The 15,740-nt window shown below is 42.5% G+C and overlaps 1 protein-coding gene across 1 annotated transcript in view; it reads right to left on the reverse strand.

The window, feature by feature from the left end:
* Positions 1 to 1,404: 1,404 nt before the first annotated feature.
* ppp2r1bb (protein phosphatase 2, regulatory subunit A, beta b) overlaps positions 1,405 to 15,740 on the reverse strand; it is a 28,930-nt gene continuing 14,594 nt past the window's right edge. Inside the window, exons 10-15 of the mRNA XM_080429396.1 lie at positions 14,625 to 14,798; positions 13,410 to 13,470; positions 6,556 to 6,710; positions 5,555 to 5,697; positions 5,175 to 5,266; positions 1,405 to 3,670 (exon numbers count right to left, since the gene is read on the reverse strand). Coding sequence (XP_080285522.1) covers positions 3,654 to 3,670; positions 5,175 to 5,266; positions 5,555 to 5,697; positions 6,556 to 6,710; positions 13,410 to 13,470; positions 14,625 to 14,798 — 642 coding nt within the window. The 3' untranslated portion in view covers positions 1,405 to 3,653. The remainder of the gene's footprint in view (positions 3,671 to 5,174; positions 5,267 to 5,554; positions 5,698 to 6,555; positions 6,711 to 13,409; positions 13,471 to 14,624; positions 14,799 to 15,740) is intronic.

A 15,740-nucleotide genomic window follows, 5' to 3' on the forward strand; every position in this document is an offset into this window, starting at 1 on the left:
ATTCTGATGGCTGTCTTTGATCACCCTAATCCGGTCTAGTAAAACTGCTCCTTTGGAGTCAACCAAATAAATTATGGCCCTTTATGAGAGAGCTGCCAAGATATGGCAAATAGAAATAAAGTGGAACTGAAAAAAGACTGTAGGATCTGCAGGATATTTATGAGAAGTTATCTTGTACAGGCAATTGGGCCACTTAAAGAGCATATCTAAAAGAGCAATTTCCACTGGGAAAAGGTTCAAACAGCCCATCCCTTGTTTTGAAGGTCTTTCTTCCCAGCAACGCTAGGGTTGAAACCAGGTGTTGCTGGCTGTGGTTCCTGCCTCGCTCTGCATGGTTCCCTATGACCAAAACATGCCCGAGGAGAAGTCAGACCTTGATCTCCTCAACAGCTGCCTAACAGGTCATAGCTGACCAAACACAAGCAGATGAAACATCTGAGAATAATTCCTCTGGTCTTTATAACAACAATAGAGGTAGACGGGTCAGGAGTACAAACCTGATGTAACCAGTTGGAACACTATACTGTATAGAATCCTTGCTCTGGGCAATGTCACAATACGGCCAACATTAGGTGAAAAGAAGGGAACATTTGCCGGAAATGGCCGATCTACAAGCTCACAACACGCCATGACACAGGGAAAGAGGAGTGGGCCAAGGATAGATCCTCGGGGGAATCCGGTCCACAAAGTAATTTATAATGAATAGCTTGGAGTCATTTTCCATTTCCGTTGAGTGGCAATTACTACCAAGCTACAGTACGCTTGTTAGCAATGTAATTTTAAGCTGGAATCCAGAAATTATTTTAATGAATAAAATGTTATTTTAACCACTCCGTATGATAGAGTATATTAATACAGTATAACTACAACATCTGCAGTGGTTGGAGGTGGTCTCACTACTCTTCCACTGAGACATTTAGACCCTGGCGTCGAGTAAGACACCTAGAGCTGTCACGATTATGACATTTTACATGATTAATTGTCACACAAATAATTGCGATTAACGATTTAATTGTGTTTGTCGTTGGACATTGGAATATATGAATAAAAAAATACATTTCTGGTTGGCTTTTAGGCTTTGAAGTTGCCCAGGGCAGATATGACAAATAACCTAAATACACAAAGAAATGACTGACATATTTTATAACTTTATTAAAACAACCTTAGTGGAAATAGCCGAACTACAAGATCACAACGCATCGTGAGCTTGTAGATCTGCCATTTCCACTATTTTTGAAAATAAAAAATTATGAACTTTTCTGCCTGAAGCTCATAAAGCGCAAGTCCTCTGGCCGAGCAGGGATTGCCTCTTGGCTGAGCAGTAACAATTTGGTAAACAATGTACTGTAGGAGAGACTTTGAAGTTTGAATCCACGGTAGGACATAAATTAAGCACACTGCCGCCACTGTTTCTGTGTTACTTTATTCAGGTTCAAGATACAGTAGTACAGCGCCCCAGTTGTTGAGAGAATTCAAATAAAAACAAAAAGAGCACATAAGTCTTCAGGATTATAGGACAATCAATAAGGTTTATTTAAGAGATCGAAATGAGACAAGGGGTGAGAGAGAACAGAGGGAGTTCAGGAAAAGACAAAGTCTTTTTTTTTTTTTACACAATACAGATGATACATTTATTCAACTCGCTCACCACCGGCGCCCCCCCAGCTTCCCACCCAATAATAAAACATCACATGGCCTTCCGTACACCAAGCCCCCCGATCTCACTTTCTCTCTGCATGATGTTAGAACAAGGCCATGCTTTCACACATTCAGAAGAAAGCTCCCCGTTATGGGCCTCAGCATTTTAACGCTTTTGTTTTAATCTGTAAGCACATGTGAACAAGCACAGCCTGTAGATCGCAGGATCGAATTGGGAGTGCACCTTGTCCGCCCCCCTTTAATCACAAGGCCCTGACAGCTGTGGCTGATTATGAGACGGACCGAAATAGTGACGACTCGACTGACGATGAGCCGGTGCCATGGAAACACAATTCCATCATGGGCAGAGGGTCAAAAGCTGCAGCAAGCCATTCGTCAAAGAATGTTTTAATCCAGGGGTTCTCAAAGCGGGGTTTCCAGGGACCCTCGGGGTTCCAAATGGGCCATTGCAGGTCTGCGACTGAAAAGTGTACACTCTCAAAGAGTTCTCAGAGAAATTAAACCGTTTGAGAACCACCGTTTTAATTCACCAGACATGCATGCCCTCTATGGGCAGATTGAACCAACTCTGCAAAAGATGTTCTACGAGACAACACCGTGGTTCCTTCAGCGCACCAGTTCTGTCATTTAGCACTCTCCTCCTCACACGGATAAAACAGTTTTAAAAGGCCGTTTTATTCAGATTGACATGTTTTGTTCACAAAGTGTCACATTGATTTTCAAGCCCCCCCGCCCCTCTCCGTGCCCAAGGAATAATCCGTCCCTAACAGAAAAAGACATTAGCAATGCAGTGTCTACAGAACAGGCGGAGGCTCTGCTAACATCACCAAAACATACTAAAAAAAGAAAAATTCATTGCTTATCAAAGTCATTGGCACAAAGAGCAATGTTGAGAACATATTGTACCGCAGGAAACCAGCTTTTTTCCCACAATACCAAAAAAAGACCTGGGGGCGAACATAGGTCTGCACTCACTGATCAGAACCCACTTGAAAACTAATCACCAAACAACAAGTGATGACTGAGATGGTCCCATTACCTCGTCCTGGAAAATTGGGCCAAGGCAATTCATTTGTGTGACCAATTCAATCACCATATATTGCTACAGAGAATCCAAAAGTTAAACGCAGAGAAGGGGGACTTGGATGAGGGATGGGTTGAGGATGGGTTCACGTGTTGACCTACAGCAACCCCTAGTATTCTTTATCCAAAAGCTTTGCAAAGAAACAACCCATTGGACCGTTCATTCAATCGAGACACGCAAAAGTGAAAGAGAGGCGAGCCTAAGTTATGACTGACTAAGCAAACTTTCCCCCATCATTTCGAGAGCTAGGCGAATTGTCTGGGGAAGAAGCTGGCTGACCATCACGTTTGTTTCGTGACGGAGGATCAGCAACCCAAAAAAAATGAACAGCTTCTTCCACCATCTGCTGCGAAAATGACTGCGTTTAGCACTTGCGAAACCTGTGTGCGGCAAGAGGCACACGGAGCCAGGGTGGCCATTTGGTGTGTGGTGACGAACAGACACTTGGCATGCTGCAGTAACTGGCTAAAGTATAACAGTGGCTAAAGGCTTCATTTGTACTTGGTTGCACAGCGGTGTCGAGCACAAACAAAGTATAAATCGAGCTTAAAGATGTTGAAAGGAGGGAATGTGATCGGGGTTCTGATTAGCTACGCTTAAACTAGGAGAGTAGAACATTAGTCATCATGCACCAGTTAATGCAGTTTCACCACACGTTGCCATTCGATACAGAGAGCCCATTTACAGCAGGGGAGCAGTCACCGAAAGAGGCCTCTGCTATGACTGAAACATTGGCCAACCATTGGACAGTAAGAAATAAAAAAAAGCAAAAAAAAGGATAAAACAGTTGTTAACATCTTAGTTAATTATCTATACATTAACCAGTTGCTCCTGAACATCAATAAATATCTTGTCAAAGAGTGTTGTGTTGTTGTCGTCTTGGGTGTTTGGTGTTGCCATGCTGGGTGAGTTATGCCAGGTTCAGAACTGTGGAGAGAGTACATGAGAATCAAAAGGTTGTTTGGCATATGAGAGTCAGGACTTACCACAGACTTCAGGCTATCGTTGCTGTCGGGCAAAAGCCTTGTGTCTGTTCATAAATGAATGCCCAAAAGTACTGAAAATAGCTTGAGATTAGCTGTTTGAATGTTTTTTCACCTGTCATGAAATGCCCCTAATAGGTTGCCAGGTTGAAAGTGGTTAAGTCTGATAAATATTTAACCAATGAAAAGTATTAAAAAGCTTGTGACTAAATCATTTTGTATCCATCGAAACGCAGGTTCTTTTTTTTTTCCATTTCCAGAAAAGTAAGGGTTTTGGACATACAAGGTTTCCACCTTGTGACAGTGACGATACATGATCTGGTGTGTGATACTGAAGTCTGGACTCAAGCAATACCATTTTCCTATAAATGATTTGTCAGCACGAAAATGTAAGGACACCAACCAGCCAAAAATCAGGTTGGCTTCTTCTGTAGTCAATGTACAAAGCCAGCAGCAATGGAACATTTTAATTAAATCTCAATAGAACAATTTTATTCCCCAAATTGTGTCTCTATTGGCCAACATTTATTGCTGTGCTACGGTATCTCTGGCCAAGGATACTGAAGGGCAATGGCCAGAGTTCTGTATCGTAGATGTCGGGCAGAAACCTCTTATCTCCATTATTTAACTAAAGTTTTTTCGTAAATGAATGCCCTACTTGATCATACTACAGTGTCACACAAAGGTATCAAAAGTAGCAGATCTGCAAGCTTGTAGATCTGCTACTTTTGCCATTTTGTTATTTGAATCCAGCAAAGTAACAGTTTTGGACATATGAGGTTACCACCCGACTGACAAAAAAAAGAAACGGTCTGAAACTGCAGGCTTTTATTACCTTCTCAGATTTGAAAGCTTGCGTTATAGGTGTGCTAAAGGATGAGATGGGAGAATGTCGATGTTTTACTGTATAGTAATGTCATATTTATTGTCATTAGCGTGACCTTCTCTTCCCAGCCACCGCCCTACCATCTAATTTCTATCAAATCAATCAATCATTTGCCTTTTATGTGCTCGTTTTGGCCAGGTCTTGCTAAAAAAAAAAGAGATCAGTGATCTCAAGCGGCTAGTACCTGGTAAAATAAAGGTTTAATAAATGGTAATGGCTCCTTGCTAAGAGAGAGCCCAGTGCAGCGGTTAATTTGGCCATACACACTTTTGTGGAAAGAAAACGAGTAAACACAAACAGCACTTTTCTTATCCTCAGTCAGATGCGTTTCATTGTTGCTGAACATCGTACATCGATAATGAAAGAAGCTGATCGGCTGCTTAGTGTGTTTACACTAACCAGCAACAGCAGTTTTAGACGCTTCAGTATCACACTAGATTATAGATACTAACTGATTATAGATTCCATCTGTATTGGCTTAAAACTTTTTTTTTGCATCATCCCCATTTTGTGAGATTCATATAACAAGAATTAAAAGGACAAGATAAAACTACATTCTTACCACTGATGGCCTCCTGGGCAAAGTACTTGACATCCATGTCTGTGTCTGTAGCCAGCTTCTCCAACACTGGCTTAACTTCCGTCTGGAGGGCACTGCAAACACACACACACATGACAGTACAGGAGGCGTTCATCATACGCTGCTCTGGAGCCACTACATTCATTAGTGCTTCAACGCTGATGAAGTAGCCGAAACGCTACTCAGTCACTGTTTCTCATGACTGCTGCTGCGATACATTAAGAAATTCAAGGAAAATTCACCTTGTGAGTGTTGACTGTTTCTGTAATCCATTTTGACTTGCCCACACCAATCAACTGGTTTCATGTACGTCATTATGTCCCCAAATGTGGCCTATGTCTGGAACACACACACACACTTACTTGCTGTCAAGTACAGGGCCGATCTTCTGAAGGGACTTGGCCACGTTGAAGCGGACATTGGCCACCTGGTCGTTGGACATCTTCAGGACCACAGGCAGCATCTGCTTGGTGGTGATGTCCTGTCCACAGGCCTCCGACAACGCCTGAGGGGACAGAGCAACACATTATGATGACGGCAAGACACGGGTTTAGAACAACGTAGTGATGAACATTAGAAAACAGGATGGAGGAGGATGACAGATACTTCACCTCCCCAATATGCAAGACTAAAAAATGGCATCATGACCAGTGGTGTAAAGTAACTAAGTACATTTACTTAAGTACTGTACTTAAGTAAAATGTTGAGGTATTTGTACTTTACTTGAGTATTTCCAATTTCCAATACTTTTACTTCTACTCCACTACATCTCAGAGGCAAATATTGTACTTTTACTCCACTACAATTATTTGAAAACTTTAGTTACTAGTTACTTTTCAGATATAAACTATGATATAATGAAACCTACATTAACCACTTTAAACCTATTTTATACCTAGGCTATTTGAAAATAGCAGATCTACAAGCTCACAACGCGTCGCAACGCGACGCGTTGTGAGCTTTTAGATCGGCTATTTTCAAATATTTAGTATTTTTACTTTTGGTACTTTAAGTACATTTTGATGCCAATACTTTTGTACTTTTACTCAAGTAAATTTTTTATTTTGGATTTTTACTTGTAACAGAGTATTTTTATATTGCAGTATTGGTACTTTTACTTAAGTAAAGAATTTGAGTACTTTTTCCACCACTGATCATGACACAGGCCACAGGCCCGTTTCCTCCTACATGATGATGAATGGGTATTAATGTTTTTTTATACAGTGTAGATAGGAGCCCCAGAGATCGTACGAAATTAGTCCGTAGGCCTAATGCATATCAAACTCGGGGTTCCTTGAAGGTTGAGAACCACCTTTATTAGCCTTACATTGGTACAGAAAGCCGCAGACATTCTTAGACTTACATTGATACAGAACAGAGTGGTCATCCTGTGCAGGTAGTTGGGGTCATTGGCCATTCCCAGCACCTTGGGTACAATGGTGTTCTGAGCCCATTCTGCTCCAAACTTCTCCACCAGCTTCATCAGGTTACAGGTGGCGGCCTCTCGAATAGCATATACTGTAAAACATACACAGAACATTTGAATGGCATACACTGCAAACATAATAGAAAACAGCTGGGACTGGATTAAGGCCAACCATCAATACAGAGCAGAAAGGGTCAAATATAAAAGGTTGCATATACCAGTAAACAATGGAAATGTGGAGAATATGTAGTCGTGTGTAGGCAGAACGATCAAAGTTCTCTGCCTACCGGGTACCGATACCACTCTGGTGGTCTGGTGACTAATCTAACTGATTAGAACTGGCTAGAACTGGGTGGAAACAATTCATAAAAATAAACTATAATAATGGCATTGCTGAACCAATGCAAAGGCTATTAGGGCGGTACTTCATATTGGGATGGCAATATGATTCATCTTCATAGACAGGACAGTGCCCAGGTGCAGGACAATGCATAAAATAAGTTCCGCCCACTGGCAAATGAGCTCCACGGTTTCTTGAATCAACGTTTCGATCACACAAAGGATCCTCATCCGAAATTTCCTGATGAGCATTCCTTTGTGTGATCGAAACGTTGATTCAAGCAATTAACAGTGGACCTTATTTTAAATAATTCTTGAGTAATCTTCAGAGCAATAATGGCATTGGTTTAGTTTTCCTACAGTCTAGCCACTACATTAATGTCCCCAGATGGCCTCGGTAAGCAGAAGCTCTCCGACCATCTGCCTACGCAAGACTAGGGCATTATGCTGGAAACTGCACTAGAATGCTATACGCTTAAAGGAGTAGTTCACCCAAACAAATACGTATTTTCTATCAAATTATTGGCTCAGGAATGCAACAAAAACATCTCCATGAATTCTAGGCTTCATGGGGGGTGTAATTGATAGAAAATAAGTAATTGTTTGGGTGAGCTACACTTTTAATAACCTGTCTGCCAGCAATAATGCCTTTTGTTTTTTTGATTTGTCATACTGTTCTGTTTAAGAGCCAATTTTAATGTAGATCACTTGCAGTTGTGGTTCTATGGCATTAAATACCCCCCACATTATTCATGTTAAATGGAAACATGTCTCAACAGCGTGCAACGTGTTGCAATTACCCACAGGGCAATTTGAAAATGATTATTATTATTTTTACTTATTCTTCGTTTCACCAGCTTGTTAAGATTACGCAACATGTCGCAATTTGCCCTTAGGACAAATTGAAACGATAAACAAAGTGAAAATAAATTACCGGACAATCATTTTACAGAAGGAACCAACTGGGATTTTCAATACTTTTAAATATCCTTTTTAAATACAATTACTTAACAATATGCCTGCTTATGAATAAAAGTGCTTCAAGGCATTATGATAGGCCCCTATGGAACAGCTATGGGGAAGACGTTATGCATTGAGGATGACAATATGGAAAGACCTCTATAAAACCCTGCTTTAATAATGCATTATGTCTATTGAATATTATTATAGGGTCAGCAACTCGGCATATTATATGGAAAAATTGTGTGCTTATGCAAGACATGATAGCAATGGCATTATGGCTACCATGGACTAGTACAGAAAGAAGGGCCAATAACATGCCTTTCAGGGTTTCAGACATAGTCAGTACTGACTATTGAACTATTATAACTCCAGAATGTTCATTTTTCAGGAAATGACTAAAACAAAAGTAGTGGAGTTAGGAGGTTTTGTTCATCATTGATAAGAACAGCTGAATGGATCTCCAAGCTCTCAATGAGGTTGGAGGTCAAAAGGGGGTGGAGCCTGGAGTCAGCAAAAAAGTTAGCAGAAAGTTTGAGGATCTAATGGAGTTAGCTGGTTTTGTCAGAAGCACTTTTTAATACTTTTCATTGGTTCAATATGTTTTTTAATCAACACACAGACGTAAAGGGTGTTCAATAGCACTGATTTATGGAAAAATAATGCAAAAGCAGAAAAATTGAGTTAGCTGGTTCATGCCGGACAGCAACGATAAGTACCATCTATGATGAATTGCCTATTTATAATAGTAGAGAGTCAGCCCTGATCTGTAGCCCTTTATCTGTGAAAGGCTTATATAAGGACAGCAGCACAGCCCTAAACCCAGCCCCACACACACACACAGAACATTCCAATGATGTAACTCAGCTGGCCCTTTGTCCTCAATGCAGTGTGTGTGTGTGTGTGTGTGTGTGTGTGTGTGTGTGTGTTTAATTGCAGAAACGCACCATAGTTGCTGTGTGACAAGTTGTACGCAAGAGACACTGTTTTGTAAGTCGTTGCTGTCGGGCAGAAAACTCGTATCCATTCGGTACCCTCTCAGAGTTAAAATTACAGAGATGCTGCTAGCCCTGCGTCCTGCGTCTCTGACGCACATTTTTAATAAAGGACGCATTAAACCAACCATCACAGCGTCCACGGGACGCATACAACCAAAGCGAGCCGCTAGCCACGCAGCCGTGCTCCAAACCGAGCCACGCAGCCGTGCACCACACCGAGCCGCGAGCCGCGCCCAAAGCGAGCCGCAAGCCGCGCACCAAACCGAACCGCGAGCCGTGCACCAAACCGAGCCGCGCAGCAAAGTGAGCCGCGAGCCGCGCACCAAAGCGACCCGCGAGCGCACACCAAACCGCGAGCAGCAAAGTGAGCCGCGAGCCGCGCACCAAACCGACCTGCGAGCCGAAACACCGACGCGCGACACGTCGTTTTCAGATCGTTATTTTCGGTGCGACACAAGCATAAATCGAAGGCAATCCCACTTTTTAAGAAGAAAACACCAGAGCAATAAATACTGCCGCAAACATCTACTTTTCTTAAACAAATATCTCTGCTCCGTTTACATTCTCTTCCACAAAGTGTTGTTGTTCTTTAGTTCCTATCTATCTCTGCTCCTATGAAGTGTACATCATCTTTTTCATATTATTATTATGAACTTTATATTGTAGTTTGTACCCTGTATTCTGAGTTTGTGACTACAACAAGTAGCAAAATAGAATGTACATTAGGACAGTGGTTCTCAACCTGTGGGTCAGGACCCCCAGGGGGCTCCCCACATGATTTGGGGGGGGGGGGTCCCCAGATGACAGTGAAGTCACAATTTAAGGACTTAAGATATTTTTAATACCTCAAGAAAGAAAAGAAAAAAGACTATTACTGCATCCAAACTAATCAACAAACTATACTATAAATACGGTCAAAATTGTGAAATAATACAAGAAAGAGGCGATCTACAAGCAAGGCGTTGTGAGCTTGTAGATTAAAAAAAAAAAAAAACGACCTTGTAGATCTGCTATTTTGACTATGTATCTGTGGAACTGAGTTAAACTAAATTAAATGCCTCAACTCCTAATTCCAAGCGCTTCTCAGGGTGGGGGGTCCCCAGTTCAAATATGATTATTTTGGGGGGTCGCTGCCTGAAAAGATTGAGATCCACTGCATTAGGATATAATGTACACAGTCACACACACATAGAAGATATGGAGATTGGAGATCAAAGAAAACGATAGAAGGGGGGGGGGGGGGGGGGGGAGACGTGTAATTGGGGACCCATAAAATGTTTCTGGGACCCATTTGAATGACCACCTGTGGGTCCCGGGACCCATTACATTGAAAACCTAGCAACATCACTGAATTAACACTGAGGATTTTACAGTGTAGATCGGAATCCCAGAGATAAGAATCATATGAAATGGGGGTCCGTAGGAATAATGCATATCGTTGCTGTCGGGCAGAAAACTTCTATTTCCATATTCTAAACTTTGCGTTTTTTCGTACATTAATGCCCTACTTGATCATACTACAGCAAAAGCACACAAAAGCATCAATAGTAGCAGATCTACAAGCTCAAAACGTGTCACACCGTCTATTGAGCATGTAGATCTGGTACTTTTGAACATATGATGTTTCCACCCGACAAAGATAAAGTTATAAAACAGTGCTGTGCGTGTCTTTCTTCCCCCCTCTGTGGACACCACCAGAGCTTCTCTCAGGACGAGAGCCGCTCTCTCCTCTTCCCCAGGTCAGCTTAAGTGCACTGGCTGGGGGAGGGAGAGAGAGCGAGCTGCCTTGGCTGGGAGGACAAAACCTGCAGCATAGATTTAAGCCAGCGGGGAACCCAAACTGCATTCATTAACCATACACGGTGCAGATCCAACTTAAGCCAAGCTCGGCGATGGAAAGCATCTCCTGCCGACAATAGCGATGCGCAATATATCGCAACATTTTTTCCCCCAATACTGTATCGATACTCCAGTCCATAGTATCGCGATACTTTGAGAAAGAAAATCTGTTCCCATGCATAAACCAATGGTCCGGTCATGAAATTCTGCTCCTCTAGATATTGCTGTACTATAGCTAGTTCACTTTCAATTCAGCTCAATATAAACTCCCAAAATATCGCAATATATATCGCCTTGTATCGCAATATATCTCACTATGTAACACATCGCAATATATCGTGATACAATCGCATCGTGACCCAAGTATCGTGATACGCATCGTGAGGTTCTTGCCAATACCCATCCCTTGCCGACAACCTGTTGTAGATGTCGGGACTTCTAGAATACCGTCGATCAATGACCAAGCAGGTTTGGTCGTTTCCTGACCGGTAGAGCCGTCGTTAGCCGAGGGATGGTGAAGAGGGGGTTACAGGCTCCGTAGAGTAGACCTCTCGTCTGCTACTGGTGCAGACGCACATTGCCCGTCGCACATTTGAACTGTATAACATATTCTCAACTACGATACTTTTGATACAACTCCAAAGCAAAGCGGTAGGCCACTACAGGTGCGACTAGCCATCGCGGTTTTGTTTTGGTCCAAGGACCAAAACAAAAAAACTGCAGGCTTTAGTGTTGCCAGATTATGTGAGTGAAACAAGCGACCAGGTCTATGAAAACAAGCCCAAAAGAAGCGACCAGTTTTACCACTTGAGCCCTATTACATCAGCTATTTTCAAAAAGAATCTTGAAAGCAAGCCCAAATAAGCAACTACACTTTAGAATCAAGCCCAAAACAAAGGAACCCGCAACTATGAATGTATGAAAGTCCAGAGTCGCTTATAATAAGCCCACCTGGCAACACTGGCAGCCCCTGCAGACCAGCGCTGCTGACTACTGCCGCCTCCTGGTGTGGAGAGTTATGTCATCTGCTTTCCTCTACGCATGCACACAACAATGTGCCGTCGGCCGATAGTTTGTGCAGAAGTTTTGCCAACTTTTGCCAACAGACTGCCAGTCTGTAATTATCTGTTCGTGGAGAGTCGCCTTTAGGTTTGACAGTACATCGTTGCTGTCGGGCAGAAACCAGATTCTAACTTAGTTTTTTTTCCGTAAATGAATGCGCAACTTGATCATACTACAGCCTCACACAAAAGCATCAAAAGTAGCAGATCTACAAGGTCGAAAAAAGCTTGTGCTAAAAAGTAACAGTTTTGGACCCGATATGAAGCGTAATGGAGACCAAAAAAAAACTGGCATGTTTGTGTTTTCGGGCGTTTCATTGTCTTTACACACATCTGCTATTTTTGATTGAAAATTACGACATGCATCAAAACCACGAGGCCTCCAGGTTGGAAGTGGTTAAACATTACAACAACAAAAAAACAGCAGCAGATTGCAGAGCAGAGCCGCAGTTCACAGTTGTGTATCATTGGCATGGAGTGCTAGCAGGGAGCTGCCGATCCTCACGTCTCCCTCCCTCCCCCTTACTCCCCCTTTTCCTGCTCGTCAAACCCCCCCCACCACGTCTGCCCCGGGCTCTCTCTGTCCCAGCAGAGGAAGAGAGAGAGACAGCGAGAGAGAGAGAGGAAGTACAGAGGCCCCTAAGAGAGAGAGAGAGACTTGGAAGTAGAGCAAACTTAAGCATAATTCATAATCTGTAGTACAACCGCGGCTATTTGTCGACGAGAGCTGCTCTTCCAAGCTTAATGATCTTCAAGCTCCTGTCAGCGAGCTGCAACGTTGCGCGATATGGATTATAAATTAAGCTTTAGTGAGCAAACGTATACATATATTAAGTATATATAAGTGTCCCGCTATAACGGTGACCTCTGTGTGGACTTGCTGCTGTGTGTGGGCCAACTGGGCTCCAGCCAGAAAGCACGGTTCTGCCCTGCTTGCTCTGGGACATGTAAATGACATTTACAGTGTTTGCACAATAGGGATCAGCGATGTGCATGGATTAAAGCAACATAAAATCTCACTACTGAATAAATGTGTACTGTATGGCCAAGTCCTATTATGCAATTTGTCAAACAGTGTGAAAGAAGCCCCGTTCCTTAACAATTAACACAATATGTACGATTATGAGGTTTTAGTAATATTATTCCTGCTGTTCTACACACTGCCAACCAGGTGAATAAATCACAGAATGAGGCTTTAAGACCATTAGGGTTTTATGGAAGATGCTTCTGAACATATTGCTAATTTGACCACTTCAAAAGCTCTAATCTTTAAAAAATATATAACGCATTTAGAGCTTGTAGATATTTTTGCTGCGCAACATGCTTCCATAGAATAATCCATGGACAGGCAAGCAAACAGCCCAAGGTGAAAAAGGTGACAACATCATGTTGTTGTTTTTTGGGTCAGGTGTCACACAATTGCCCAATTTGGATTCAAAACAGCTATTGTAGCTGAAAAGTTTGCATGTCTGCATGGATATGACACTTTGTAAGCTTGTAGATCTGCTATTTTGGGTGTGCAATGACTGGCTGAAATAGGGAGGCCAGGTGGAAAGTGGTTAAATAAGCCCTGGGTCAATGCAAGGGGTCTTACCGTGGTCGATGAGCCAGGCCATGCAGAGTGTGTTCAGCTTCTCATCGAAGAACTCCACTCCCTGAAGAAATCACACAAATAGCATTGAATCCACTGTTGTTAACTCACATCCAAGATCCAACAACTGCACGTAACCACGTATACACTAAAAGACTCATTTATACTTTATTAAACACATTAACACATTGAGTGCCAAACACGAGAATCTTCGTGTTTGCAAATACACCCGTCGAGTGCCATAAACGAGAATCTTCTTATTTTTTTTCCCCCAAGGGGCGATCTAACGCAACATAGGAATGATCCTAGGACCCTTTAAAATGGAATGGACAGATGTGACGTCAGCCCAAAAAACGTCACTTCCGTCCGCTCCAATGATAGGATTTGGAGAAAAAGACCCATACTCCCATAATCTCCATACTTTTTTACAGTGGTCAGGGAGATATGGCAGACAATGTTACTAATATGGGAGATCTGGCAGGCAATATTACTAAAACCTCAGGATTTTACATATTGTGCTAATTGTTTAGGAAACAGGTTGGGCCACCAGGAGGAGACCCCCCCGTCTAGGTGAATCTTTTTAACACTCACATTTCGTACGGTTTCTAGGCCTGTCACAATTATTACATAATCGCAATTATTTGAGATAATCGAAATATTTTTTTGCATTATTGTCACAAGCATTTCCATGTTAACACATTGAGTGCCAAAGTCGTACCGGTACGGTTTTGCAAATCCACCCGTGGAGTGCCAACTTTCCTAAAAAACGTATAAATACGTGAGTTTTATCTTTTAGTTTTTTTTGTTTATTTCCATGCGGGAGGGGCTATAGCAGCTCTGGGATCACCCTAGGCGATTCTGAGAAGGATAGGCCAGATGCATCACCGTGTCAAAAACATGGCTCCCCATCCGCTTCCGGTCTATTTCCTTCTCTAAAACGCCTATAACTCCGAAACTTGTTTCTATGGGGAAAACAACTTGTTTTGAGCTTATATTAATGTGTATTTGAAAGAATATATTAAAATATGTATTTTATTTGTCATATCTGCCCTGTGCACCTTTAGTTTTTTTTTAAAGCCTCAAAGCCAAACAGAATGTTCATAATGTTAGCCACAGGAACTACAATTAAATCGTTAATCACAACTATTTGAGTGACAATTAATCATCACGTAAAATGTCATAATCGTGACAGTCCCTAACGGCAACTTGATGACTCACCAGCTGCCCTGCCAACAGGGGCATGTACTCGATGATGGCCAGGCGGACCCTCCACTTGGCGTCCTCTGCCAGCTCCACAATGGCAGGCAGCAGCGACTGGGACAGCTGGCGGATCCCGATCACCTCGTTCACGCAGTCCAGGTTGGAGATTATGTTCAGACGTACCTCAGGGCACTGAGGGAGAAGAACACCGATCATCATTACCTTTAAACCACGGCCGTAGCTTAGTGGGTACAGAGGCCGTCTGGTAATCAGCAGGTCACCGACTCGCCTAGTATGCATGTTGAAGTGTCCCTGAGAAAAACACGTAAGCCCCAACAACGTAGGCTCATAATGACCCTCTGAGCGGTCATCAGCTGGGTGAAGGTAAAAACTGAATTTCCCCACAGAATCAATGAAGGACCTTAAGCACCATTTTATCAACTATTCCACAATCTCGGAATGCTATATATAGTCTGGAACTACACATCCCAAAAGCTGAGAATGGAAGCGGTCATCCGTTTGTCATTTCACGAAAATATCTTTACATTTTATTTTAGAATTTCCGTTTCTGATAAGCAGCAAGCGATATGTATATATGCTTCCATTGTTTTGATTTATATTAGGACAATTTTGCGCAACTGTAAAGGCGGTTACACACTGGCGAATATGCGAATATACGCAAAATTCGGACTCGTTCCGAATAATTAAAAGACGCTTTTTTCGCTCCGCGAAACTGATGTGGAAGCTTGCATTGACTCTATAAGGTTTTTAAAAAAAAGTATTATTCGCATGAAAAAAATCGCCCCGGTGTGTAAGGACCTTAAAGACGTAACGGAAGCGGGGAGGAGGCATCACATCCGAAGCATTTGGAAATTGTGGGAAGCAACTGTCTGGCTCACGAGACTAATACTTCAGAGTACATCGGTGCCGGGCGGCACTAGCCGATCTGCCCTTTTGTTTGTAAATGTTCACGATGTTCATGACACGATGCCCAAAACAGTGACGCCGGGGTGAAAGTGGGTAATAGCCTCACAACATGTTTTTTGTCTGGTAAGATTGATCCGTTTGAAGGACTGCTTTCTACCGACTCCAAGGTGCACATTTATCAGCTCGACTCAGCCAAGAAGCATTAGT

The sequence above is a fragment of the Gymnoscopelus braueri genome (assembly GCF_963280865.1).
Source record: "Gymnoscopelus braueri genome assembly, chromosome: 5".
In the NCBI taxonomy this organism is placed as follows: Eukaryota; Metazoa; Chordata; class Actinopteri; order Myctophiformes; family Myctophidae; genus Gymnoscopelus; species Gymnoscopelus braueri.